This window comes from Narcine bancroftii, chromosome 3 (assembly GCF_036971445.1).
Source record: "Narcine bancroftii isolate sNarBan1 chromosome 3, sNarBan1.hap1, whole genome shotgun sequence".
NCBI classification, from domain to species: domain Eukaryota; kingdom Metazoa; phylum Chordata; class Chondrichthyes; order Torpediniformes; family Narcinidae; genus Narcine; species Narcine bancroftii.
In genome coordinates this window covers 238,787,253-238,813,411 of record NC_091471.1, presented here as the reverse complement: position 1 = coordinate 238,813,411, position 26,159 = coordinate 238,787,253, and the positions used below count along the sequence as shown (strand labels likewise).

General features: G+C 44.5%; 1 protein-coding gene across 1 annotated transcript; it reads right to left on the bottom strand.

Moving 5' to 3' along the window:
* Positions 1-19,603: 19,603 nt before the first annotated feature.
* On the bottom strand, positions 19,604-25,305 carry c3h19orf53 (chromosome 3 C19orf53 homolog). The gene is made up of 3 exons (XM_069927209.1): positions 25,170-25,305; positions 24,396-24,451; positions 19,604-19,911 (listed from the first exon to the last, which is right to left on the bottom strand). Exons 1-3 carry the CDS (start codon positions 25,246-25,248, stop codon positions 19,789-19,791), a joined length of 258 nt encoding a protein of 85 aa, XP_069783310.1. The 5' UTR covers positions 25,249-25,305; the 3' UTR covers positions 19,604-19,788.
* Between the last annotated feature and the right edge of the window lie 854 nt (positions 25,306-26,159).

Below are 26,159 nucleotides of genomic sequence, written 5' to 3'. Positions count from 1 at the left end.
CATAATTACTGCCAGATCAGATCTTTCAAAATTATTTGGCACCAACTACAAAAATAACTAAGAGAAAAATTAACATTGCAAAGGCACCAATTAGATTCGCATTAGGTATTAAGTTGCAATGTACATGGAACAAAATTGCCCACGTTTTACCGACTGTGGATGAGCACTGATCGCACGTGCATATCAGAATCAGGTTTCTTGTCATGAACATGTCACCAAATTTTTTGTTTTGTGGCGGCAGTCTTGTATATTACAGGTGCAAAATTGCTTTAGATTTCAGTATTTAAGAAGAAATAATTTGTGCAAAAAGAGAAAAAGGTGAGATGGGTCTGTGATTCATGGTCTGTTCAGAAATCTGATGGCGGAGGGGAAGAAGCTGTTTTGTCTTTAGGCTCCTGTACCTCCGTCCTGATGGTAGCAGTGTGAAGACGCCATGGCCTGAGTGGTGGGGGTCCTTGACGATAGAGGCTACTTTCTTGAGATGTCCTCACTGGAGTGAAAATTATACCCATGTTCACAACCCATTTTTCTAATTCACCCATTCATGAGGATCCAGGCATTATTTCCATCCCTAAATGGGCCAGGTCTAAGAAGGCAGTAAAGAGTAAAAGATGGTTACCCCCTGTAAATAATTCCCAGACCCTCACACTGAACCCATCTGAGTAAACTGTTCACAGTGCAGATGCACCCTCCCTTCACTGGAGATTCTGGCATCCCATCAATGCCTGCAGAATGTAATCACACTAAGTGCAAACTTGCACAGCAGTCTCCTTTATAAATTTGGATCAAGGATTTAATGATTGGTATATGAATATAAGAGCAGTGTGTGACATTAAAACAGAGACTAAATTACTTCTGGGCATTGTTAGTTTTCATTTAAATTTAATTTAAAAAAACTAGACATACAGCATGGCAACAGGCCCTTCCGGCCCACGAGCCCTTGCTGCCCAATTACAACCAATGAACCTACCAGCCCAGTACATTTTGAAGGGTGGGGGGAAACTGGAGCACCTGGAGGTGCAGACATGGGGAGAACGTACAAACTCCTTAGACAGAGCAGGATCGAACCCCTGAAGATTTCTACAGGTGAGAGAAATCTGTACCATGTAAAAATGTACTGTGGAGAGCATTCTGGTCGGTTGCAACACTGTCTGGTATGGAGGTGCCAATGCACAGGACAGGAAAAGGCTGCAGAGGGTGGTGAACTTGACCAGCACCATCATGGGCATCAGTCTTCACTCCATTGAGGGCATCTACAAGAGGCAGTGTCAAGAAAGCAGCCTCTATCCTCAAGGACCCCCACCACCCAGGCCATGCCCTCTTCACTCTGCTACCATCGGGGAAAAGGTACAAGAACCTGACGACGAGCACCCAGCGGCACAGGGACGGCTTCTTCCCCTCCACCATCAGATTCCTGAATGATCAATGAAACATAGACACTGCCTTACCTTTCGTGCACTATTTTGTTTTACTTATAGAAATGCTGTAAGATGGTTATATGTTTGTACTATTGACACTGCCGCAAAACATGAATTTCATGACTTGTTCATTACAATAAATTCTGATTCTGAAGACTAATCTGTTCTTGTGCTGCTGGGTGCTCGTCTTCAGGTTCCTGTAACTTTTTCTTGATGATAGCAAAGTGAGGAGGGCATGGCCTGGGTGGTGGGGTCCTTTAGGATAGAGACTGTTTTCTCAAGACACCTTCTCTTGCACCCAATCCCCTCCATCTGGTTCCACTGTTTCTATCACCTTTACCTACTCACATTCATACGTTTCTAACCTTCTCCCTCTATGTCCCTCCAATTCCCTCCCACATCAACCTTTGGTCCAATATGCAATATCCAATCACCTCCGCTCCTCCTCGGCCTCTTTCTCATGTGCTATATTTTGCTGACCCACAATGCTGACTCACCAATTCCCTCCATGGATGCTGCCGTGTCTCAGGTTTGGATCTGGAGCTTGGGTTCCCGATGGATCGGACACGAGTCTGTGCATCTGCAGGAGCGCTGGAGGTGAATCCCCTATTGTTAGGGGTGCCGGGCAAAGCTCATGGCAACTCTTTGTTTGCCTTACGGGAGGCAAAAGTTGAAGTCAATCATGTATATTACTACTGTGGAGGGTCATGTGATCTCTCCAGCAGGAACCTGATTGGAAGTCACCACATCTGTTAGTCAAGGTCAAGACCACCCATGCTGAGTGCTAACCTTGGCCTCTTTGAAATGACACTCAGATCGCCACTGGCTCCGTTAATCAACTTCCCTATTTTGGGCGTACTTGGGCGAAGGTGCTCTGCCCACATCAGTGTCAGGGATCTCCCAGTGGCCAACCACTTCAATTCCAAGCCCCACTCCCATACTCACATGTCTGTCCATGGCCTCATGTACTGTTCCACCAAGACCACCCGTAAATTGGAGAAGCAACACCTAATTTTCTGCCTGAAGACTCCCCAACTGGATGACATTAACATCGACTTCTGTTTTCTGCTAGCCCACTCCCTGTTCTCCCTCCCTTCCCTTTGTCTTCTTTTCCTCGACCTGTCCACCCCCTCCCCTCTCCATTCACAGAACCATCCCTCATCCCCCTGTTTGCTGCAGTGTCCTCCCTCCCTTATCCAAATATTACCTCCTACCTGTGCCCCTCCGACTACCCCTCCCCCCACCATTTTTCTTTGGGCACCTGCCTACGTTTTCTTCATACCTTGATGAAGGACTCAAGCCTGAAACATTGGTTATGTATCTTTATCTTTGCTATATAAAGTACACTGTGTGACCAGCGTAGTGTTTTTACTTCAACCACGGTGTCTGCAGACATTTGTGTTTTACTTCTGACCCACCCACTTGCCTGGACCTGTCAGGATCTTCTTGTTTCACCTGCAGCAGAGCCCCGAGATCACACACAGGCCTGCCAACCACCTCAGAACCCTTGGAAATGGAGTGCAAGTCGGCCACAATCCTGAGGGACACCTGGAAAATTGCTACTCATGTCCCTACAGAAATACATGCACCATTTTGGAAAAAAATCACACATTCACATGCTTGTAAACATGCACACACCCTAGAAGGCACATGTACAAACATGCACACACAAGACCACACATCCTCAAGTCAATCAAGTTTATTGTTATTTGATGGCACAAGTACAACCTGGCGAAATGGTCCTCAGTCCTCAGACTTAACGCACATACAAACAAACAAAAAGCATCTCAGGGTTTTATGTGATGTCATATATGTACACTGACAAGAAGTCTGAAATCTGAATAATCTGCTAAGTACCAGGGATAATACCCCGGCAACTCCATTAAAGAGTACCATTAGTGATGAAACATAAGGATCCCTGGGATCAGTCCGACTGAGCCCAATGCTTTTAAACTGGATGGGCTGACATCAAGGCCAGACTCAAACAGTCCCAGTGAGCCTGTGGACAAAAGCCAGAGATTCAAACTCTGCTTCGTAATTCTTAAAGAAACTATTGAATACCATGAGTGCATAATTGAAGGAAACTACAAACAGATCTTTTTACTTCAGTTTATTTTGAGAAATACTTTGGAATTAAACCCAATTGTGGGCCCCCATGGCTTTTGCATTTTTTTTATTGGTGCTTCATGTTGTTGTTAACCAACAATTATCTCATTAAAAGTTATCTGAAAATTTAATTCCACACATGTTTTTATGCCGCAAAGCCAAAAGAATTGAAAACAGAGTGAAATTAGAGGATTAAGCTATGCATGGATTTCCACAAGAAATGGATTTGGGTTGTGAGACAAACACTGGTGCCCAGTGGTGCCATAAAACGTGCGGGGAAAGAACTGAAGCATTCCAGGTCAATCAACCACAAGAGCTCAGTATTATGATGGTATCATTACATTTTTAAAAATGGTGGCGCTGCCAGAGCTGCTGTCCGACTGCCATTGGCTCCACATGAGGTTTAAGCGACCTGTTAAAGGAGCCAATGTTTTATTTAAAATCCTGCGACCTTGGGGTCTGGCTCAAGATGGCGGTGCGGATGATTGGCAGTGACCACAAGGGGTTGCAGCTCCAGGAGAGCAGAGGACTGGTGCAGGGCACCCCCTGATTGAGAAGGAGAAGCAGAGGAGATAACCCAATGGGATGGTGACCAGGGCGGCGGACCAGTGAGGGGCTTTGAGGCTGAAGATCACACGGGCGGCAGGCTGTTGGTGACTCGAGGCCAGAAACCCATGCAAGCTGTGGGCGACTGCGGTCAAGGGACTCACAGCAGGTGGCAGACTACTTGAGACAGGCCGAAATGGACCTTTGATCCATTTCTCTGCAGCAGCCGTCCCACTCTGTGATCCAGCCAGCCACAAGTCTCCCGAAAGAGCTCCTGCAGAAGGTTGATGTGATGGTGGCCAGTGGCCTTGCCCAGTTCAGTCTTCTCAGGAAGTGCAATCGCTGTTGCATCTTCCTGACAAGTGAGGAGATGTGTCCATGATAGGTCAATCCACAGGACCATAAGAGGGGCAGAGAGGATCACTGGAGTCTCCATCCCCTTGATCTACCAAGGGAGTCACGTGATGGAGTAGAGGCCGGTAGAGTAAAACCAGCCCTCTCCAGAAAAAAAGAAAAAGTCAAGAAAAGACAAAGCTTAACAAATATAAAGTATAAGAAATAGAAGATAAAGTTGCAGAGAAGAGAAAGAAGATGGCACCCAAGAAGGAAAAGTAAAAACAATGGGGGAAAAAAAGAAGAAAAGTCACCGGAAAAGAAAGAAGAAAGCCTTACCTGCACGAAGGAACAGGGAGCCGTGGTGGCGAATAGTGTCCGATCTCCAAGGTTGGTGCTGGCCCCACGGAGTCACAACACCCTGACCAGTGGACTGCAAAAGTGGCTCTCATTGCCAAACAAAAGTGCGCAATCAAAGGTAAAAAGAAACACCGATGGGAGGGGGGCTCAGCCGAAGAGCAGGCAACCACGGCGCGACCAGCTGAGGGACGCCTGACCCCAGGGGTCTCAGCTGGAAGATGAGAAAGGTGGCAGAAGAGGGAGTGAGGAACCAGGAGAGGAAGAAAGTCGACGGGGTGAATGGCAAGAGGAGCAGCAGCAGGAGGCCTGACAGATGAGCAGCCCAGGAGGGGAGGATCAACAACAAGAGGCCCAGCAAGAAGAGGCCCGACAAGCAACTCATCAGGAAAATCAGAAAAGACACAGATACAAAGAAGAGAAGAAGACACAAACACAGGTACAAACACAGCAGAAGAGGAAGAAGAAGACCAAGATCTTCACAGAGAAATAGAAAGTAAAACAGATGAACAGAATATAGATAAAGCTTTTTGTGAAGAACAAATGAGAGCATTAAAACAATGGTTGTCATTAGAATTTAGTGCAATTAAAAGAAAAATGAAAAGAACAGAAGATAAAATGCAAAGTTTAGAACTAGTTATGACAGAAATAGGAAAAAGAGTAGAAAATGTGGAAGAACAAGAAACGGCTGTAGAAATGGAAGTAAACAACTTAAGAGGAAAATTGGCAGAAAATGATAAAAAAATTAAAGAGACACAAGAGTTGTTAGCTCAGAAAATTGATATGTTGGAAAATTATAGTAGGCGAAACAACATAAAAATTGTGGGCCTGAAGGAAGATGAAGAAGGCACAGATATGAAGGAATTTATAAAAGGATGGATCCCGAAGGTCCTGGGAACGACAGAAATGCAGGAAGAAATGGAAATAGAAAGGGCACACAGAACACTAGCTCCGAAACTGTAGACACATCAAAAACCAAGATCCATCTTAGTAAAATTTTTGAGATATACGACAAGAGAAAATATATTGGAGCGAGCAAGGAATAAAGTTAGAGAAGATAATAAACCATTGGAATACAAGGGTCAAAAAATATTTTTTTACCCAGACATAAGTTTTGAACTCTTAAAGAGGAGGAAGGAGTTTAATACAGCAAAATCAATCCTATGGAAAAAAGGTTATAAATTCATGTTAAGACATCCAGCCGTGCTGAAAATACTTAAACCTGGGGAGCAAAGACTGTTCTCAGATCTGGAGGAAGCTCAAGAATTTGCTGAGTGTTTGTAGAATAGAAGGAGAGATGAAGAGATGTAATAAGAATGAAGAAAGATGATAAAGTATATATAAAGATGTAAAAACAATGTATATGTAAAGAACTAAAGAGGGAAAAGAGAGGGGAAGGAAGGAAGGAAGGGGGAAAAAAAGGGAATGCTTTGTTATATGTGTAAAAAAAATTGTTTTCTGGGGGGAGTTGGGGGGGAGCGAATAACCGTCACTGAGAAATCAGTTGACGCTTGCGAGCAAGATCGCAACCCAAACGGAAAGGGAAGTTGTGGTTGTCCGGCAAGGGATAAGGGGCAACTCAGAGGGGGGGTGGGGGCATTTGGGGTTAAGGTCATATTGGGTATGGGAATTGTTGGGAGTATTTTATATTTTAAATGTGTTGTCATACATTGTGTTTAAAAAGGGAAAACTGAGAGATGAAAATGGGGAAAAGGGGGATGGAGGTGGTGAGGAAGCGGAAAAGAGATGTGAACAAGATATAAGATGGCCACATTGAACTATATGACTATAAACATTAATGGAATACATAACCAAATTAGAAGGAAAAGGCTATTAAATTTACTGAAAAAAAGAAAAATAGATATAGCATTTGTGCAGGAAACGCATCTAACTGAAGTGGAACATAACAAATTAAAGAGAGACTGAGTAGGATACGTAGCGGCAGCATCCTATAATTCAAAATAACAATAAACACAAGATTACACATGATACAGTATAACTGGTTACGCAAGTTATATATCACTCCTCAAAAATTAAAAGAATGGGATTCAACATTATCAGATAGATGTTTTCACTGTAAGAAGGAAATGGGAACAACAGTACATACAATTTGGGCAATTATGAAAGTGAATACGTTTTGGGAAGAACTAAATCAGATATTACATAAAATCACAAAAAATAACATACCAGAAAATCCAGAGATCTTTCTTTTAAGTAACATAATGAATTAGGCCTCTAATTGGATAAAGCGCAAAAAAGATTCATTATGATAGCCTTAGCAGCAGCAAAAAAGTGTATAATGTTAACTTGGAAAATGGAAGATAGCCTGAGAATACAGGAATGGTACATGGAAATTAATAAATGTATTCCATTGGAAAAAATAACATATAATTTAAAAAATAAAGTCACATTATTTGAACAAATTTGGGAACCGTACATGGAACATAACAGAGAGGGGTTGCCTTGAACCTCCACCCCCCCTAAAATGATAAGAAGACAAAACGATTTGATTCAGTGCGTAAAAACAGATGATTCATTTTTCTTGTTTATTTTTCATTGTGTGAAGACATTGTTTTATGGTTATATTGTATTGTATATGGAGGGGGGTGGGAAGGGGGGAGGGAGGGTAGGGGGAAAAAAGGGAGAAAATGCTACTGTGTATATTTAATGAGAAACGTTTGTATATATTTTGGTTGATATGGTTCACAGTGTGAAAAATAAAAATTTATTTAAAAAAACATGATCTACCAGGATAATTGTCTGAAGAGGGCACACAAAATCATTGAGGACCCCTTCCATCCTGCACACAGCATCTTTTCAGCTGTTCCGGTCAGGAAAGAGATACAGGAAGATCAGAGCCAGCACCACCAGGCTGAGTAACAGCTTCTTCCCACTAGTCATGTGAACTCCAGGGAACTTGGTGCTCTCCACTCTTTCTACTGCACAGTTGTTGATGTGTGGTGGAGGGTGGTCATTCCTGGTCCTCTTGAAGTCCACGATCACTTCGTTTTGTCCACATTGAGACTCAGGTTGTTCCTCTTACACCATTTCTTGAGATTTTCCACCTCTTCTCTGTCGTGCAACTCATGGTTGTTGCTGATGAGGCCGACGACTATTGTGCCATCAGACTATTATCAGACTAAAATTGGAACTTTTTTAAGAGGATATTAATTACCTAACTTTGTAGATGGCATCAGTCCCTCACAAAAAACACTGAAACTGGTTAACCTTCTCATTTCTGAGTAACTCTGTGCACATTGGCAGATTTCAGATTTATTGTTAGGGAACATACATGACATCACAGACAATCCTGAGATTCTTTTTCATGCGGGCCAGGCAGAATTACCACTTATTGGTAGTGCATAGAAACTGTAAACAATGTACACATGTAAACAAACATTGTGGAATTCAGAGAGAATTAAAAAAATCAATAAAGTGCACAAATAAGAGTCCTTAAATGAGTCTCTTATGTTTTTTACTCAGCCTCTGTGTTCCAGGAAATAAATGCCATTTTCCCAGAATACATGCTGTGTAAAAAGACTGGAATGGGAATATTTTACCTCCTAGGCCCTGAGTAAATTTCACGGAACGCCTGCAGTCTAACGTTAACTGCAGGCATTCCGTGATGAATGGCGCGTATCGATGACACAAGTCCCGCCTCTTTAATTCCCACACTTCCAGTATGCTGTGCAAACTCACGCAAGGAAATGGAGATTTTGTGTTTTTGTCGTTTGTGCCGAGACCTCTGACATTCTTCAGACGGGTAAAATTGAGTTTGTTGTTGAGGGGTCTGATGGTGGAGGGGAAGCAGCTGTTCCTGAACATGGTGGTGCGAATCTTGTAGCACCGAGATCTCTTGCCTGATGGCAGCAGTGAGAACAGAGCCTGCTGCCTCTGGGATGACAGAGAGTGCGCTTATCAGCCTGCAGTTCATTCTGACCGGAGGTCCTGAGATTGCGCAAGCCATCCTTTCATTCATGCCAGCATTAAATTGTAGGTTTACACTAAGTTTGGTGCACACAAGGCACTTGTAGGATTTGGCCCTGAAGTATACACTATAACATGCTTGCTAATCAGTGCAAATTTCACAGCAGTCAACATCTGCCTTTTATTGCAGCCTGTGTATAATTATTATCCATCATTAACAAATGCAAAGTAGTAATTAATGCCACAGTTTGCACTGATTGTTTGGATACAAATCACTGCTTTAGATATCTAATTAGCCAGTTATATTCTTCCAATAGGCCAGATTCTATTGGGAAGGGAAAAGGAGGGAGCAGATAGAAGATAGGAACCCCACAATGACAGTGTTCTGCAAAAAAAAAATCTTGCATTTACATAACACCTTGAACACCACAAAAAGGGAACCCAAAGCACCACCTGCTCACCACCACTTCTCCCCTCTCTGCTTTCCACAGGGACCGCTCCCCTCTTCCACTCCTCTCTTCCCACCAGTCATCTCCTTGATACCTACCCGTTACCTCAGGGAATGATCACTTGCACCCACACCTCCTCCCTCAACACCATTCGGGATTCCAAACAGTCCTTCCGAGTGAAGCAACGTTTCACCTGTGAATCAGCAGGGGTCGTCTACTGCATCCGGTGCTCCTGTTGTGGTGTCCTCTACATCAGAGAGACTGGGCGAAGACAGGGAGATCGCTTCACTGAGCACCTCGGCTCTGTCCGCCGCAGTAGCATGGATCTCCCAGTGGCCACCCATTTCAATTCCACACCCCATTCCCACAAAACATGCCTGTCCATGGCCTCATGCTACATGCAAATTGGAGGAACATCTGATATTCCGTCTGGGCCCTCTCCAAACAGATGACACGAACATCAACTTCTCCAGTTTGCGTTTAGGCCCCTCCCCGACTCCTTATCTTTCCTACCCTCCGTCTCCTTTCCCCCAGCTCCCCACTCTCTTTAGAGAGCGACCCCTTTGCCATATCAGTTCTCAGCTCTTTTCTCTTGCCCTCCTACCTGGATACCTCTTGCCTGTGCTCCTCCCTCCTCTCCCCACATCTACCTGCTCATGCCTAGTTGAATGGCTCAGGCATGAAATGCTGGTTACCTTTTACTTCCTATGGTTAGGTGGGGCATCTACCAATTGCAGGAAGTGAGGATTGTACATGAGAGAGAGAGAGAGAGAGAGAGAGAGAGAGAAATTGGAGAAATTGTGGAAAAATAGGTAAAGAAAATGAAAGTTTAAAACTGGCGCCCTTAGTGGTTAGTTCGCCAATCCATGTAACACCCCATCTCAAGCAACTGGAAAATTCAGTTATCTGGCATCTACAAATCTCCATAGGTGCCGGAGAAGAATAGACAAGCATATCAAGGAATTTAAAGTGGAGGGTTATGTGGGAGGCAGGGCCTCAGGATCGGCACAACATTGTGGACCAAAGGGCCTGTACTGTGCTGTTCTATCTTATCCATCCTCTCATTGAGGGGTCAGATTCCTGCATGTCAACATCTCCAAAGACCTATCCTGGGACGTGAAGAAGGCTTGCCAGTAGCTAAATTTCCTTAAGAGTTGAGGAGATTTGGTAGGTCACCAAAGACCCTTGCAAATTTCTACAGCTGTACCGTGGAGAGCATTCTGACAGGTTGCATCACTGTCTGGTATGGAGGTGCCAAAGCACAGGTTGTGAACTCGGCCTGCGCCATCATGGGCACCAGTCTTCTCTCCATCAAAGACATCTATAAGAGGCGGTGTCTCAAGAAAGCAGCCTCTGCCATCATGGGTGGTGCCTTCACCACCCAGGCCATGGCCTCTTCACTCTGTTACCATCGAGAAGGAGGTGCAGGAGCTTGAAGGCTTGAAGGCTTCTTCCCCTCCACCATCAGAGTTTTGATGAACCTATGGACACTACCTCTCTTTTTTCCTCTTTGCACCACTTATTTTTTTTAAATCTTGTATTTATGGAATTGTAATTTATAGTAATTTTGCACCTTATTACTGCACAATTCTGCAGCTGCAAAACAACAAATTTCATGACACATATCCATGACAACAAATCTAAGTGATTCCTTTCATAATTTTGCACATCTCTATAAGATTCCCCCTTCATCCTTCTAAATCCCAGTGAGTACAGTCCAAGATGACTCAATCTCTCCTCATAGCCTAGTCCTCTTATCCCTGAAATCAACCTGGGGAAATCTCCTCTGCATCACCTCCAAAGCCAGTCCATCCTTCCTCAAGTAAGGAGACCAGAACTGCACACAGTCCTCCAGATGCGGTCCCACCAGCATAACCTCCCTTCTCTTAAATTCAATCCCTCCAGCAACCATGGCCCACATCACATCTGCGATTACTTGCAATTGTACCTGAAAACTGACTTTCACCAATTTATGTGCATGTTCTCTCTGCACAACAGCCTGCTATTATGAAACTATTAACTAAGTTAACTAAACTATTAAATAAAAGATTTAGAAGGTATTGCTAAAATAGTTTCTGTAACTAAATGAGTGCACTTTCCAAGTGGCAGACACTGGGCTCCTTCCATACGGTTTGAGCACATCTGTACTTGACTCTGCATGGCTTTTTTGGAATTAGATTTTTTTCTCAAGATACCTCCTGTGAATTTGTATTGAGGATCAGATGTGAACCACTTAGGATGTGAGCTGTCAGTGACTACGGTTGAAGGACACACCAGATTCAAGACTAGCTGAAGGGGCACCAGGTATCGGAACCAGGATGCGAGAGAGTGCCGATGGCGCTAATGGTTTCCTAACTGTGTCAGAGGTTCGTATCTGGAGCTTAGATCGGTGATGGTTTGAACTGGACTCTGAATGGTTGCAGTCTGCGGGAGTGCTGGAGACGAATCCACAGAGACTTAGCGACTCTCTTTTGCGTCTCTCTGACTGTAAGAAGTGCTTCAGGCAATTTCTGCTGATGGCGAATCTGTCTGCCTTACAGCAAACTTAAGCAAATTTCGTGTAATATTACACTTTTTATTACATGACAATAAAGCAATCTTGAAACTTGAGGAGCAGTTATCCCTTGTCTTATCATATTTCTGTTTGTGGAAATGCTGCGTTTCTCTATAGACCTGTAAATTATTTAATCAGCAAACAATGAGAAGATGTAGGTCAGGCAGCATCCATGGAGAGAAACAGTCAGGGAACCTGGAGAACCTTGGATGGAAAAGGGAGATATCACATAAAAGAGAAGGGCTGAGGAGGGGCCAAGATGGGAGAGGGGGAGAGACAGATAAGGGAAGAGACCACTGGGGAGAAGGAGAAAGGTTGAGAAAAAAGTGAGCACACCAGCAAGTGAATGGCAGATGAAAAGTGAAGCGGATCGGGAAGGGTACCCGTAATTAGAAAATGCAATCTTCCTGCCAGAGTTTGAGGCTGCCCCTTATTTTTCCTCTTTCTCAAGTTCATTGTCATCTGATTGTAGAAGTACAACCCGACGAAACAGCATTCTCCGGTCTTCAGTGTAAAACACACCGACACGCAACCAATCACATACATACAAATAATACATACACAGGAGAAGAATTCATCGATACAAATAAATATTATTTGTGACTAAGAGAGTCTCGGAGGGTCAGTGTGAGCAGTTCCTTTGGTCGTTCAGCATTCTCACTGCCCGTGGGAAGAAGCTGTTCCTCAGCCTGGTGGTGCTGGCTCTGATGCCCCTGGATCTCTTCCCCGACGGGAGCAGCTGAAAGATGCTGCGTGCAGGGTGGAAGGGATCCTTAATAATTTTGCGCACCCTCTTCAGACAACGTTCCTGGTAGATCACGTTCCTGGAGGTGGTGGGGTGGTGGGGGGGGGGGGGGGGAAGCTCTAGGGATCCTCTCTGCCACTCTTATGGTCCTAGGTATTGACCTCCAATCCATTTCTCTGCAAGTTGCTTTCGCTTTAAAGTTGCTACTGAATCTGTCAGACAGTGCAATCCAGGTGACAACAAACTTTAATGCAAAAATGTTCTATAATTTAAGTCCATTTTCTGATTACTGATCCACCTGCTTCTGATTTTTAAGATTTTTTAAAAAATCCTCTCAATTCTCAGCATTAAATCGTAATGTGTTCTTTGCACCAAGCAGCCTCTCTCTAGTTCAATGTTTGTTGAGTTTGTCTATGATGTGGAGATCCAATTGTGCCTGCTGTATTTACTGTCCAGAGTAACTCAACAACAGCTTCAAAAATTTACATTTCCAAGAGACTATCACATGTAAGAGCTGGCACTTAAACCAAAGAACAAGAGGTAGCAAGGGCGGGGGTGTGGGAAGGAGTGACTACCATCACTGATCGCCCACAATGCTTTTATTCTTGCCCTTTATCTGTAAAGTTTCCTACCTTTTGTCTCAACTATGCACTGTCAGACAATGACTCAATGGATCTAGGTGTCAGCTCTGCCTGTAAGAGTTTGGACGGATTGCTTCAAACCCAAAGCAGTCACAACTTCTATTTCTGCACTACCTCTTTACCTCAGTGTCAAATGCAGTGGAACACCCCAAGCACTTCACCCACACACTAGCAGGCGGAAAATTTACGCTGAACCACCGAGGGAAATATTAAAGAGACCAAGAAGTCAGAGGAAAGTTTTAAAGAGGCGTTGAGAAGTGAAGAGGTTAAGAGAGGAATTTACAGACCCAAGTACAGTATCTCCACTGTCCAGAATTCAATCAACCGGAAACTCAAACAACCAGTAAAAAGTTGAGGAAATAAATAAATAAACAACATTTCAAATAAATAAGACCGGTCAGATGGATCCCGTGGGGGAGCGCTGAGACTCCGTTGGACACGCGCAGAATTGCTCTGCTGACCGGGTAATATCCCTCAGTGCATACACATTCTTCTTGCTGTCAGTACTTGGATGGAAGTGAGTCAGTAGGTGGTGGTGCGCAAAGGACCCGACCGGGACATTTACATGGAGGTGTGTGGTTAGGTCCTATGCAATGGTGCTCACTTCCAAAGGTTTCTCTGACAGCTCGCTCCAGACACGAACCACCTTCTAAAGGTTCCTCTGACAGCTCGCTCCAGACACAAACCACCCTCTGAGTGATAAAATCTCTCCCCTTCCAAATTTAAACCTGTCTCCTAGCTCTGGAATTGTCTGCCCTTGGAAAAAATACTAAGCATTCACTTTATTTTATTAACCTCTATAAGGTCTCCCCTCAGTGAATGAAGATCCAACCGCCTCCTATAATTCAAACATTCCAGTCCCAGCAACATCCTGGTGGATCTCCTCTGCTGGATATCCAGAGTTCCACGGCTTTTAAAGTGGCTGGAAGACAGATCTGTGTACACACACATGCAGATATATCACAACACAATCTGCTGGAGGAACTCAGTGGGACCAGCAACATTACTGGGAGATGTTTCAAGCTGAAACCCTTCACGAAGACTCATCACATATCTCGTGTAAACCTTTCAAACTACGAATGTGGAATGCTTTTCTTGTATTAAAAAAAAGCAGGAAACTGTCCCACTGTTCCAGAGGCAAAAGGGCGGGGTTTGCTGTGGGTACTATGCTGGCAGAAATTTGACCAAGATCGCAACTGTTTGCACTCAACCAAGCAGGCCACTGATGAGGTTGCAGTTTAAACCAGCAGTAGCTAATGCAGACCAGGAATCAGTGTGCATTTCCTCCCGGATACTTTTACCGGATCACCTGTTAGCTTTGTGAATGCCAACTTTTCCATCCAGGTTTTTTGAAAAACTTTAAAGGAAAGTCACTCATTACCACAGCAGGAGTATTTTAGACCAGACATCCGGAATAGCCAACCCTCATCCAACTATATCCACCATTTGGCTGCAGCATTCTCCAAATCCTATCGTGCCAATCTTCCTACACAATTTATTTTCATTACATATTTGCTGGGACTTTTCCCACAATTCGTGCACCAGATAATTAAAAAATGTAGACATCCAGCACAATATGCCATTCAACCAACAAGCGCATGCAGCCCAATTACACCCAAATGACCTACAACCCCCAGTGCATTTTGAAGGGTGAAAGGAAATCAGAACACAGAAGAAACCCACAAACACTGGGAGAATGTACAATCTCCTTACAGACAGTGCAGGGTTCAAAACCCAAATGATGGCCTTGGAATAGCATTACGCTAATCATGTTAAATCAGTATGAAGAAGTCCCAGATGTTCACTCCAGTGACCAGTCATCAGCTCAAATATGATCCCGTTTAAACCCAGTGGTATATGAGCTCTCTGAACCCTTCTCCATTAACAATGGTGTGAAGCAAGGCTGCGTTCTCGCACCAACCCTCTTTTCAATCTTCTTCAGCATGATGCTGAACCAAGCCATGAAAGACCTCAAAAATGAAGACGCTGTTTACATCCGGTACCGCACGGATGGCAGTCTCTTCAATCTGAGGCGCCTGCAAGCTCACACCAAGACACAAGAGCAACTTGTCCGTGAACTACTCTTTGCAGATGATGCCGCTTTAGTTGCCCATTCAGAGCCAGCTCTTCAGCGCTTGACGTCCTGTTTTGCGGAAACTTCCAAAATGTTTGGCCTGGAAGTCAGCCTGAAGAAAATTGAGGTCCTCCATCAGCCAGCTCCCCACCATGACTACCAGCCCCCCAACATCACCATCGAGCACACAAAACTCAAAACGGTCAACCAGTTTACCTATCTCGGCTGCACCATTTCATCGGATGCAAGGATCGAAAACGAGATAGAGAACAGACTCGCCAAGGCAAATAGCGCCTTTGGAAGACTACACAAGAGCCTGGAAAAACAACCAACTGAAAAACCTCACAAAGATAAGCGTATACAGAGCCGTTGTCATACCCACACTCCTGTTCGGCTCCGAATCATGTGTCCTCTACCGGCATCACCTACGGCTCCTAGAACGCTTCCACCAGCGTTGTCTCCGCTCCATCCTCAACATTCATTGGAGCGACTTCATCCCTAACATCAAAGTACTCGAGATGGCAGAGGCCGAAAGAATCGAATCCATGCTGTTCAAGATCAAACTGCGCTGGGTAGGTCACGTCTCCAGAATGGAGGACCATCGCCTTCTCAAGATCGTGTTATATGGCGAGTTCTCCACTGGCCATCGTGTCAGAGGTGCACCAAAGAAGAGGTACAAGGACTGCCTAAAGAAATCTCTTGGTGCCTGCCACATTGACCACCACCAGTGGGCTGATGTATCCTCAAACCGTGCATCTCGGCGCCTCACAGTTCGGCAGACAGCAACCTCCTTTGAAGAAGACCGCAGAACCCAGCAGAACCCACCTCACTGACAAAAGACAAAGGAGGAAAAACCCAACACCCAACCCCAACCAACCAATTTTCCCCTCCAACCGCTGCAACCGTGTCTGCCTATCCCGCATCGGACTTGTCAGCCACAAACGAGCCTGCAGCTGACGTGGATATTTACCCCTCTATAAATCTTCGTCTGCGAAGCCAAGCCAAGAAAACCCCTACTCTCTATGATAACCAACAGCAAGGAGGGATTTAGTGATGATTTAAACACAGTGGTGGATGCCTGGATTATTTAAACACAGTGGTGGATGTCTGGATTATTTAAACATAGTGGTGGATGCGTGGATTATTTAAACACAGTGGTGGATGTATGGATTATTTAAACACAGTGGTGGATGCCTGGAGTATTTAAACCCAGTGCTGGATGTCTGGATTATTTTAACACAATGGTGGATGTCTGGATTATTTAAACACAGTGGTGAATGTCTGGATTATTTAAACACAGTGGTGAATGCCAGGATTATTTAAACACAGTGGCAAATGTTTGAATTATTTAAACACTGTGGTGGATATCTGGATTATTTAAAAACAGTGGTGGATGCCTGGATTATTTAAACACAGTGGTGGATGTCTGGATTATTTAAACAAATTGGTGAATGCCTGGATCATCTAAACACAGTGGTGGATGTCTGCATTATTTAAACATAGTGGTGGATGTCTTGATTATTTAAACACAGTGGATGCCTGGATTATTTCAACACAGTGGTGAATGCCTGGATTATTTAAACACAGTAGTGGATGCCTGGATTATTTAAACACAGTGGTGGATGTCTGGATTATTCAAACAGTGGTGGATGTCTGAATTATTTAAACACAGTGGTGGATGTCTGTATTATTTAAACACAGCGTTGATGTCTGTATTATTTAAACACAGTGGTGGATGTCTGGATTATTTAAACATAGTGGTGGATGCCTGGATTATTTAAACACAGTGGTGGATGTCTGGATTATTTAAATGAAGTGGTGAACATCTGGATTATTTAAACACAGTGGTGAATGACTGGATTATTTAAACAAAGTGGTGAATGCCTGGATCATCTAAACACAGTCGTGGATGTCTGGATTATTTAAACACAGCGTTGAATGTCTGGAGTATTTAAACACAGCGTTGAATGTCTGGATTATTTAAACACTGTGCTGGATGCCTGGATTATTTAAACACGGTGGTGGATGCCTGGAGTATTTAAACACTGTGCTGGGAGGAAAGGGGGGGGGGGAGAAAAAGTCACTGTATATGTGTGAAAAGAAATAGTGTATATCATGGCTAATGTGATTTATGGTGTGAAAAATAAAAAAATTAAAAAAAAAACAAAAAAAAAAACACTGTGCTGGATGGCTGGATTATTTAAACACAGTGGTGGATGCCTGGAGTATTTAAACACAGTGGTGGATGCCTGGATTATTTAAACACAGTGGTGGATGTCTGGATTATTTAAACACAGTGGTGGATGCGTGGATTATTCAAACACAGTAGTGAATGTCTGGATTATTTAAACACAGTGGTGAATGTCTGGATTATTTAAACACAGTGGTGAATGCCTGGATTATTGATACACAGTGGTGGATGTCTGGATTATTCAAACACAGTGGTGGATGCCTCGATTATTTAAACACAGTGATGGATGTCTGGATTATTTAAACACAGTGGTGGATGTCTGGATTATTTAAACACAGTGGTGGATGCCTGGATTATTTAAACACAGTGGATGGCTGGAGCAGACTGCCAGGGAAGGTGGTGGAAACAGACACAATAGCAAGATTTAAGGGATGAGAACAGGCAGGGCATGGAGGGAAGCAGTCCACGTGAAGGCTGTTGGGATCAGTTAAAATTGGTACTGCGGTCAGCAGACATCCTGGGTCGAGGGGCTTGCTTCAACGCCGTACTGTTCCGTGTTGAAAGATTACCATAATAGCAATTAGACGATTACATCATCCTATTCCTAGAATTTCTGATTACACTGGGCAATTTTTTTTCCAAAAGCTTTGCTTCCTAAAAAAAATTAGGGATTATGATAAACAACTTCAAGCTGAACACAAAGATAATTTCAGATTCACTGAATCATGTAGGAAGTTGGCGAAACATTAAATGAACTTTTATTGAATTTAGCATATTTTATCATGTAATGATCCTGACACGTTGCGTTAGTTCAACTGACCTAAAAAATGTTTTCCTGCTGATTTTCATTTGTACTCAGCATCTGATGCCTCTCATGTCATTGTCTGACAATAGTCGGCTGGCATTGATGGACATGGTCACAATGTCCCGGTGAAACCTTTCCCTGTGTTCGTCACTGACGGCACCAAGATCAGCAGGGAAGACGTCCAGGAGCAAATGTAGAAAATGAATTTTCAATGACATGTTGTACTTCATGGTTTTGTCTGCTTGAAGTAGATGCAAAATATGACAGGAAATCACAAAAATAGGTTATATCTAAAAAAAACAGCAGGTGATGGGAAATTTTAAGATGAATTTTGTGATCAGTGGCCCAAAATCTATGAAATGAACACAAAAGTGTTCAGGAAGCAAAATGTTTGTTGCCCAGCGTTATTTATAAAAAGCCAAATCCAGTTGATACTTTGTGGCCAAGGTCATGGCACCCCTGAAGGACTTGAGCAGACCATCTGTAACAATACTCCAGTCCAGTTCTGAGCAGTGAGCTGCTGGAAATGGGGGAAAGTATTAAACAAGCTCCATATGCACAGAGATGAATGACAACCAGAGGTCCCTGACATCTCAAAGGTATGGCCCTAAAAGATTGGATTTAAAGGCTGTTGCTATTCCCCTCGACAAATCACATGTCCTCAAACTCACTGATGTGTTCAGATACATCACCTTTTTAACTGAGTGAAATGTTTCATGACGGAACCCCTAGTGTCTCGATAAAGTGAAGAAGAACGAGCGGTGAACTAATAGAGGTTTGAATTTGTACAGGGATGTGGATGGGAGGGGTATGAATGGCTTGGACTGGGTGCAGGTTAGTGGAACTGGGCAGAAAAATGGTTTGGCACAGATTAAAAGGGCCGAAGGAACTTTTTTTTGTTCTGTAATGTTCTATGGTTCTAGGTCTACAAGATTCTGAGAGGCTAAGGTGGACAGCCAGCAGGAATAGCAAACACCACAGGAAGCTGGGAGTCCCTTGTCAGAGGTGGTGATGGTGGAGGCTGCAACATTAGGGGCATTTAAGAGACTCTCAGGCAGATACATGGATGAAAGGAAAATCGAAGGTTACAAGGTAGGGAGGGTTTAGTTTTTATTTGGTAGGTATATACTGGTTGGAACAACATTGGTCTGTACTGTGCTGTAATGTTCTATACTTTAAAGCAGTGGTTCTCAACCTTCCCACCACCCACCCACCCCCCCCCCGCCCCAACACATACCACCTGAAGTAATTCCTTACTAACCACAGAATACCTCTGGCGTTGGACCATTTCTCCCCGAGGACGCTGCCTGACCTGCTGAGACCCTCCGGCAGCTCATTGTTTATGGGTCCAGATGAAAGCACAACATGAATGAACATTTTAGCAACAGCAGAATTCCATCAGCTTCCTGCAGCCACAGTACATTGATTGTCGAGTGATTTTTGCCTTGGCAAATTGGTACTAATACAGGTCATAAGTTTATTGACAACATTAACCAGTCAATGCAAGACAAAGTATTTTTAAAAAAAAACATGAAAAATCCCAGGGGTGTTCAGGAGGTCACATGTAGCAGCTGTTAACTGATGGTACTTTGCATTCCCAACATCTCCACAGATTTCCCAATCCCACGTATGCCCACCGTCCCTATTTGCCTGCCGTGTCCTTTTTCTGTGGTGCTTTCACAATGTTCAGTTTCTTGGGCATGCTGGAGCTGGCTTTCATGGTGACATCGTGTTCAATCTTGTTCCTTATTGCCACTTCCAGGTTCTGCAGAACAAGGTGAAAAGCCAAGGGTCAGCCCCCTGTCAGATTTCATCCCTCTTAGTTGAACAAAGACAGACATCAGTGCTGCCCAGGATCTCCATGCATGTAGAAGTGAATTTCCAGTGATTTATTAAAAAGAAAATGAGGGAAAGATTAGTATTTAGATAAAAGTCAGACAACAATTTGGGATCCAATTGTTCAGAAATCAGGACAATTCAACTTAGATTATTGTTAGTCTGAAATGTGAACAAGGGTTCCAGAGTAGATATGTCCCAGTGAGGATCAAAGGAAAGGCTGGAAGTCATAGGGAGCCTTGGGTTTTGAAGAATATTATAAATTTGGTTAGGGGAAAGAGGGAGGTGTACAAGAGGTATAAACAGCAGGGTGCTGAGAAATTGAAAGAGGACTACAAGGAGTGTAGAAAAATCTTAAGAAAGAATTTAGAAAGGCCAAAAAGAGCACAAAGAGGCTTTGGCAGGCAGAGTAAGAATAAATCCATTAGGTATAAATAAGGAGGTAGTGAAATGGATTCAGCAATGGTTGGATGGGAGGTGTCAGAGAGTAGTGGTAGAAAATTGTTTGTCCAATTGGAGGCTGGTAACTAGTGGAGTTCCTCAGGGATCGGTCCTGGGTCCACTATTGTTTGTTTTATATATATATATATATATATATATATATATAAACGATCTGGAAGTTGGGGTGGAGAATTGGATAAGCAAGTTTGCGGATGATACAAAGATTGGTGGTGTTGTGGACAGTGAGGAAGATTACCATACCTTATAAAGAGATATAGGAAAGCTAGAAGAGTGGGCTGAGAAATGGCTGATGGAATTTAATATGGATAAGTATGAAGTGTTGCATTTTGTACCGGGTACTGGGAGTTTTACAACAGCTTCTTTCTCACCCCTTTGAAGACATCCTAAAGCTCTAGTTATTAGTGCAGTCGAAGATACGCTGCAGCCAATCTGTGAACATCTAACTCCCAACTTCAAGGAGATAACCACATTTGTTACTGACAGAATAGGTATTACCTTTCATTTAAATTAGTGCTGCAGGAACCTTTATGGACACCAAAAGGGAAGATTGGATGCTGATTGAAATCCTAAACCATCTTCAATGACAACATCTTCATCAATGAGCTTAAAATTTCAAGAATACCAAGAGGAGTTACAGGGCCAATGACCTGGATTCGAATCCTGCACTGTCTGTAAGGAATTTGTATGTTCTCCCGTGTCTGCGTGGGTTTCCTCCGGGTACTCTGGTGTCTTCCCACCTTTCAAAACGTACTGGATCTTGTAGGCTAATTTGATGTTAATTGGCATGGGCTTGTGGGCCAAAAGGGCCTGTGTCTACAATTTATAAAAAAGTTAAAACATTTATAATGGATTTGGATGGAGAAGAGGGGTGAGGGAGTTTGTCAGAATAAGGAAGGGAGGCAGCTTGCAAACATGAGGAAGAATGAAGAATGTGAAAAGAGTGAGAAAGGGTTTAGCTCCAAAATACCTTCTGGTAGGTCTCCAGTCTCACCATCCTGCACCCCAGTCCAGAAAGTAAGTGTATACCAAGCCCCCTCACCACCAACCCCCTTAATACTTAAATCAACAAACACAATTGAATTCTTATCTTAAAGACAAGCTGCTGGAGAGACCAAACTGGTTGAACAATATCAGCAAGGAGGTGGGGGAGAGAATGGTCAACATTTCGAGCCAGAACCTCTCATCAATATGGGCAGCATGGTTAGTCCAAAGATGTTAAAGTACCAGTCACTAGGATCGGGGTTTGAATCCCATCCTGTCTGTCAGTTCTCCCCATCTCTGTGGGTTTTCCTTAGGGGTTCTGGTTTCCTCCCACCATTAAAAACGTACTAGGATGTAGGTGAATTGGGTGTAATTGGGCGGCATGGGCTCATAGGCCGAAAGGGCCTGTAACCATGCTGTATGTCTAAATTTAAATTTTAAAATTTAAAGAATGCTTAACAACTTAAGAAATAGGAGCAGGAGTCGGCGATCTGATGATCAGCTCATCTCCACTGACTTGCCTTTTCCCCTAAAAATCTATCCAACCTGCTCTTCAATACATTTACTGAGGTTGCTTTCACTGCTTCAATGGGCAGCGAATTCCACAGATTCACCACCCTCTGGGAAAAGCAGCTCCTCCTCCTCTCCATCCTAAATCTACTCCCCTGAATTCTCTTTCCTCAATCTACTACCCAAATCATCAACCATTCTTTTTCTCCCACTGATGGTGCTCCCAAGTGTATCATTTGCAGGCTCTCATGTGACCACTGGCTTCTTAAGCTGCCTTGACAACTTTTTTTTCATATCTCCGATCATCAACATGGTCTGCGCTTGGCAAACGCTCATTAGCACAAGTTTGCCTTCCTTCAATTACCAGAGGTTCCAGCACAGTTTAAGAAAGTCACTGGGAAGAGTTCTTTTCACTTCCTAGTAAAGCCACCACAGGCTGAGACATGGTAGCAGTTCAGAATGTGTGATTGGGAAATAGGGACCCCAAGAATTGTGGCTACAGAATTCAGTGCAAGTCTGATCACACTGCTCAGTTCCAGCCATTTGTTGCTCGCTGCCTCCCTCCGCTGGCAGAGTTCATGCGCTGCAGGTGTGCATATTCTGCCTGGTAAAACCAGATGCTGGAGTCGCAGCGTCCGTAGGAGGTAAAGATATATTACCGACCTTTCAGACCCAAGGTATAAGCAAAGAACAGGAAGGTGTCAGAATAGAGACTGAAGAATAGCAGGGTGGAGGAGTCCAGACCAAAAAAAGATGTTAATTGGATACAAGAGGAAAGGTGAAAATTGATTATGGCTCTTTGAAAGGAAAGAGGAGAAAGGCAAGAGAGAGAGACAGAATGAGAGGGAAGGAGATGGTGGGGGGGGGGGAGGGTTAATGGAAACCAGAGAAGTTTATGTTAATGCCATCAGGTTGGAGGGTGCCCAGTCGAAATATGAGGTGTTATTTCCCCCAATTTGTGGGTGGTCTCAGTCTGGCGTACACCAGACATTCTACATTTCTGCCTGAAACATTTGAGGTCAGGAACACAGTGGGTCAAGATCATAGCCCACTTCTGCTCCAACCCCCATACAGACATCATTCCAACTCAAACATTCTCCACCGGTCACTGGCAAAGAAATCCAAATTTTGTCATTAATGTTTGATGTACCCTTTGCAGCAATTAAGAATTTTAGTGAATCTATACATTGAATGCATGCACATGCCAAAACTCTCAGAACTCAAATATCAAGGGAGGAACATTTCACCACCTCAGCCGCAAGAGTGGCCGGAATGTGAAACTGTTCATAAAGGGAGCAGTTCATGGGAATAGTAGACACGTTTAAGCGGAGGCTGGAGGGGAAAGTGGGTCTTGCTGATAAATGAGCTAAGATAGGAGAAATATTGAAGAGCCTGGCTGGTTGAGCCATGTGAGCTGTTCTTTGTCTTCCATCCTGTGTGTCTCAGCCAGAGATGACCCTATCCTATTCTATCCTCATTCCTTTATGGATCCTCCTTCCACTGGAAAGAACCGCTCTGCATTTGCTCATCGAACAATAAACCAATGGGCAACACTTCACTTTTTAAGAACATAAAAAAATAGGAGCAGGAGAAAGGCTATCCATCCCATCGAGACTGCTCCGCCATTCATAGAGCGGCGCCAGCGATCGGGACCGGGGTTCGAATCTGCACTGTCTGAAAGGACAGTTCTCCTTATTTCTGCGTGGGTTTTCTCCAGGGGGCTCCAGTTTCCTCCCACCGTTCAAACGCACTGGGAGTGTAGGTTAATTGGGTGGCACGGACTCGTGGACTGAAAGGTCTTGTTATTGTGCTGTAGGTCTAATTTATTTTTAATTACAAATTAAAATTAGGAAAAACTAAATTCAATGAGATCATAACTGATCTGATGATAGGCACATCTCCATATCCCTTAATTTCCTTTCTTTAAATCTTGTATTTACATAATTGTAATTTTACAGTAATTTTGCACCTGGTTCTGCACCAGACTCCTGCCGCAAAACAATGAATTTCATGATGCGTGTACATGATGATAAACCTGATTCTGATCTATCTCACTCGGTTTTTCCCCCACAGCTCACTCATCTGACAGGAGCATGACTTGAGCCTGCAGCAAGGGGCTGCGGGGAAGCCTGCCTAGCGTCCTGTCTCTTCGACAGCAACGATAAAATCAGGGAGGTCAAGCTCAAACAGCACAAAACACAGGTGAGGACACAGAGTAGGGTACAAGATCCTTGTCACGGTATTACCGGAAGCACCAGTGAGAAGAGGAGGCAGGCTCACTGTTAAAGGAGACTTTTGGCCATACTCATCTTTCCAGACTTGGTCGATAATTTGTTTCAAAGTTTATAGCGCATGCATCGATCACGACATTATTCAATGAGCCATGCTCCACTGAGCAGTGGGAATTGATCTACACTACCCCATATACAATCAAGAGTGAATAAATGACAAAGTAAATACCTTCTTTAGTTTCTGTTGCTGAATCACTTGCTTCTTTTTAGGAACAATTATTCGCCCTAATGGGGTTTTTAAAAAAAACCATAATTATACAATATCAACTTGATGGATTGCTTTTTAAACTGAAGATGGGCGTTTAAAGGAGAAGCATTCAGACTCTTGTGCATCAAACATAGATGTGGCCTCCCCAGGCCTGGTAGGCTTCAACCCAAGCTCAGTGAGAAGAGAATCTGCAGACACCGAGGTTGAAGCAAAAACGCTACCCTGGCGAAACCAGCGCACAATCTGTAGCACGACCAGTGTTTCGAAGTTGAGCCCTTCCTCAAGTTATGAATAAAATGTAGGCGGGGGGGGGGGGGGGTGGGAGGAGCGCAGGCCCACAGGTAAGAGGTGGAGAAGGGAGAGGGGACGGGGGAGCCTACCCACATTAATGAAGGCCTCAAGCCCGAAACGTTGGTCCGTGTCTTTGCTGTATAAAGGACACTGTTTGACCTGCTGAGTTCCTCCCAATGTCTTTGCTCCAGTGCACATTGGGTCCGTGGGGAGAGGTGGGCTTTAGCTTCAATCCCGGTGTCTTCTCACTGACCACGCCTGGTTTTCCGCCCAACCACCAGCTGTGTGGCCTGCAGAGGGCGTCGATTTGAAGGGGGAAGCCGGCCACAGCCTTGGGAACAGGAGAGGGGGCAGGGCTCGGGCGGGCCGAAGGGCCTGCAGCGCGGGGCTCCGCGTCCCATCCCGCCCGTCGGTCATTCCAGCGGGCCCCCACCCCTCACTCACCTCCCTTCCTCGGCCCGCGGTCACGGTGCCTCCCGGACGCCGCTTTCCGCGCCGCCAGCTTGAAGCGACCCTGCGGCATTGCTCAGCCCAGCGGGGCACGACGGGAGGGGGGAGGTCGGCACGCGCGGGGCACGACGGGACGGGAGAGGTCGGCGTACCGCCGCAACGGGCTGCGAACGAGGGCGTGACGGGACAGAGAAGGTCGCGACAGGGCTGCGGACGAGGGCATGTCGGGACAGAGAAGGTCGTGGGTGGCCCTCTTCTCTCCTCACCGATGCTGACCGACAGAAGAGCTGCATGGATCACTGCACAGCCTGGCTTTATTGAAAAGGAACCATCCCACAGGAAGACCAGGCCCAGGCAAGGAGAGGGGAGTGTGGGCTCCAGAAGGGAAGGAGAACCGAGAGGAGCTGCCCACATCTGGTGGTCCACCTCTCCCCGTGGTCCCAATCTGCACTGGAGCAAAGGCACACTTATTTGGACGGTAGAAAAACAACAAAGTCTGTTGCCTCTGTGGTTGAAGTAACTCCATGTACTCAAATAAAGCATGGTAACAGCCCTACATGTCCTTGCCGCCAATTTTACACCCTATTAACCTAACCCCCCCACCCCCGTACATCTTTGAATGGTGGGAGGAAATCGGTCCCCTCGGTGAGAATCCACACAGACACGGGGAGAACATACAAGCTCCTTACAGACAACACCGGATTTGAACCCCCAGTCCTGATTGCTGGCGCTATAAAGGTGTCGTGCTAACTGCTATTCAAAGATCAACCGACGTTTCGGACTTGAGCCTTTCATCAATGCGGGAACAAAATGTAGGCAGGTGCCCGAAGGAAACTCAGCAGGCCAAACAGTGCACTTTATAATGATAAATACTTTGATACATTTCACCCCAATTTTTGTCAATTTTCATCAAGGTACCGACAAGATATAGGTAGATGCAACGGCCTGCAGACATTTTGCTCATACCTTGATGAAGGACTCAAG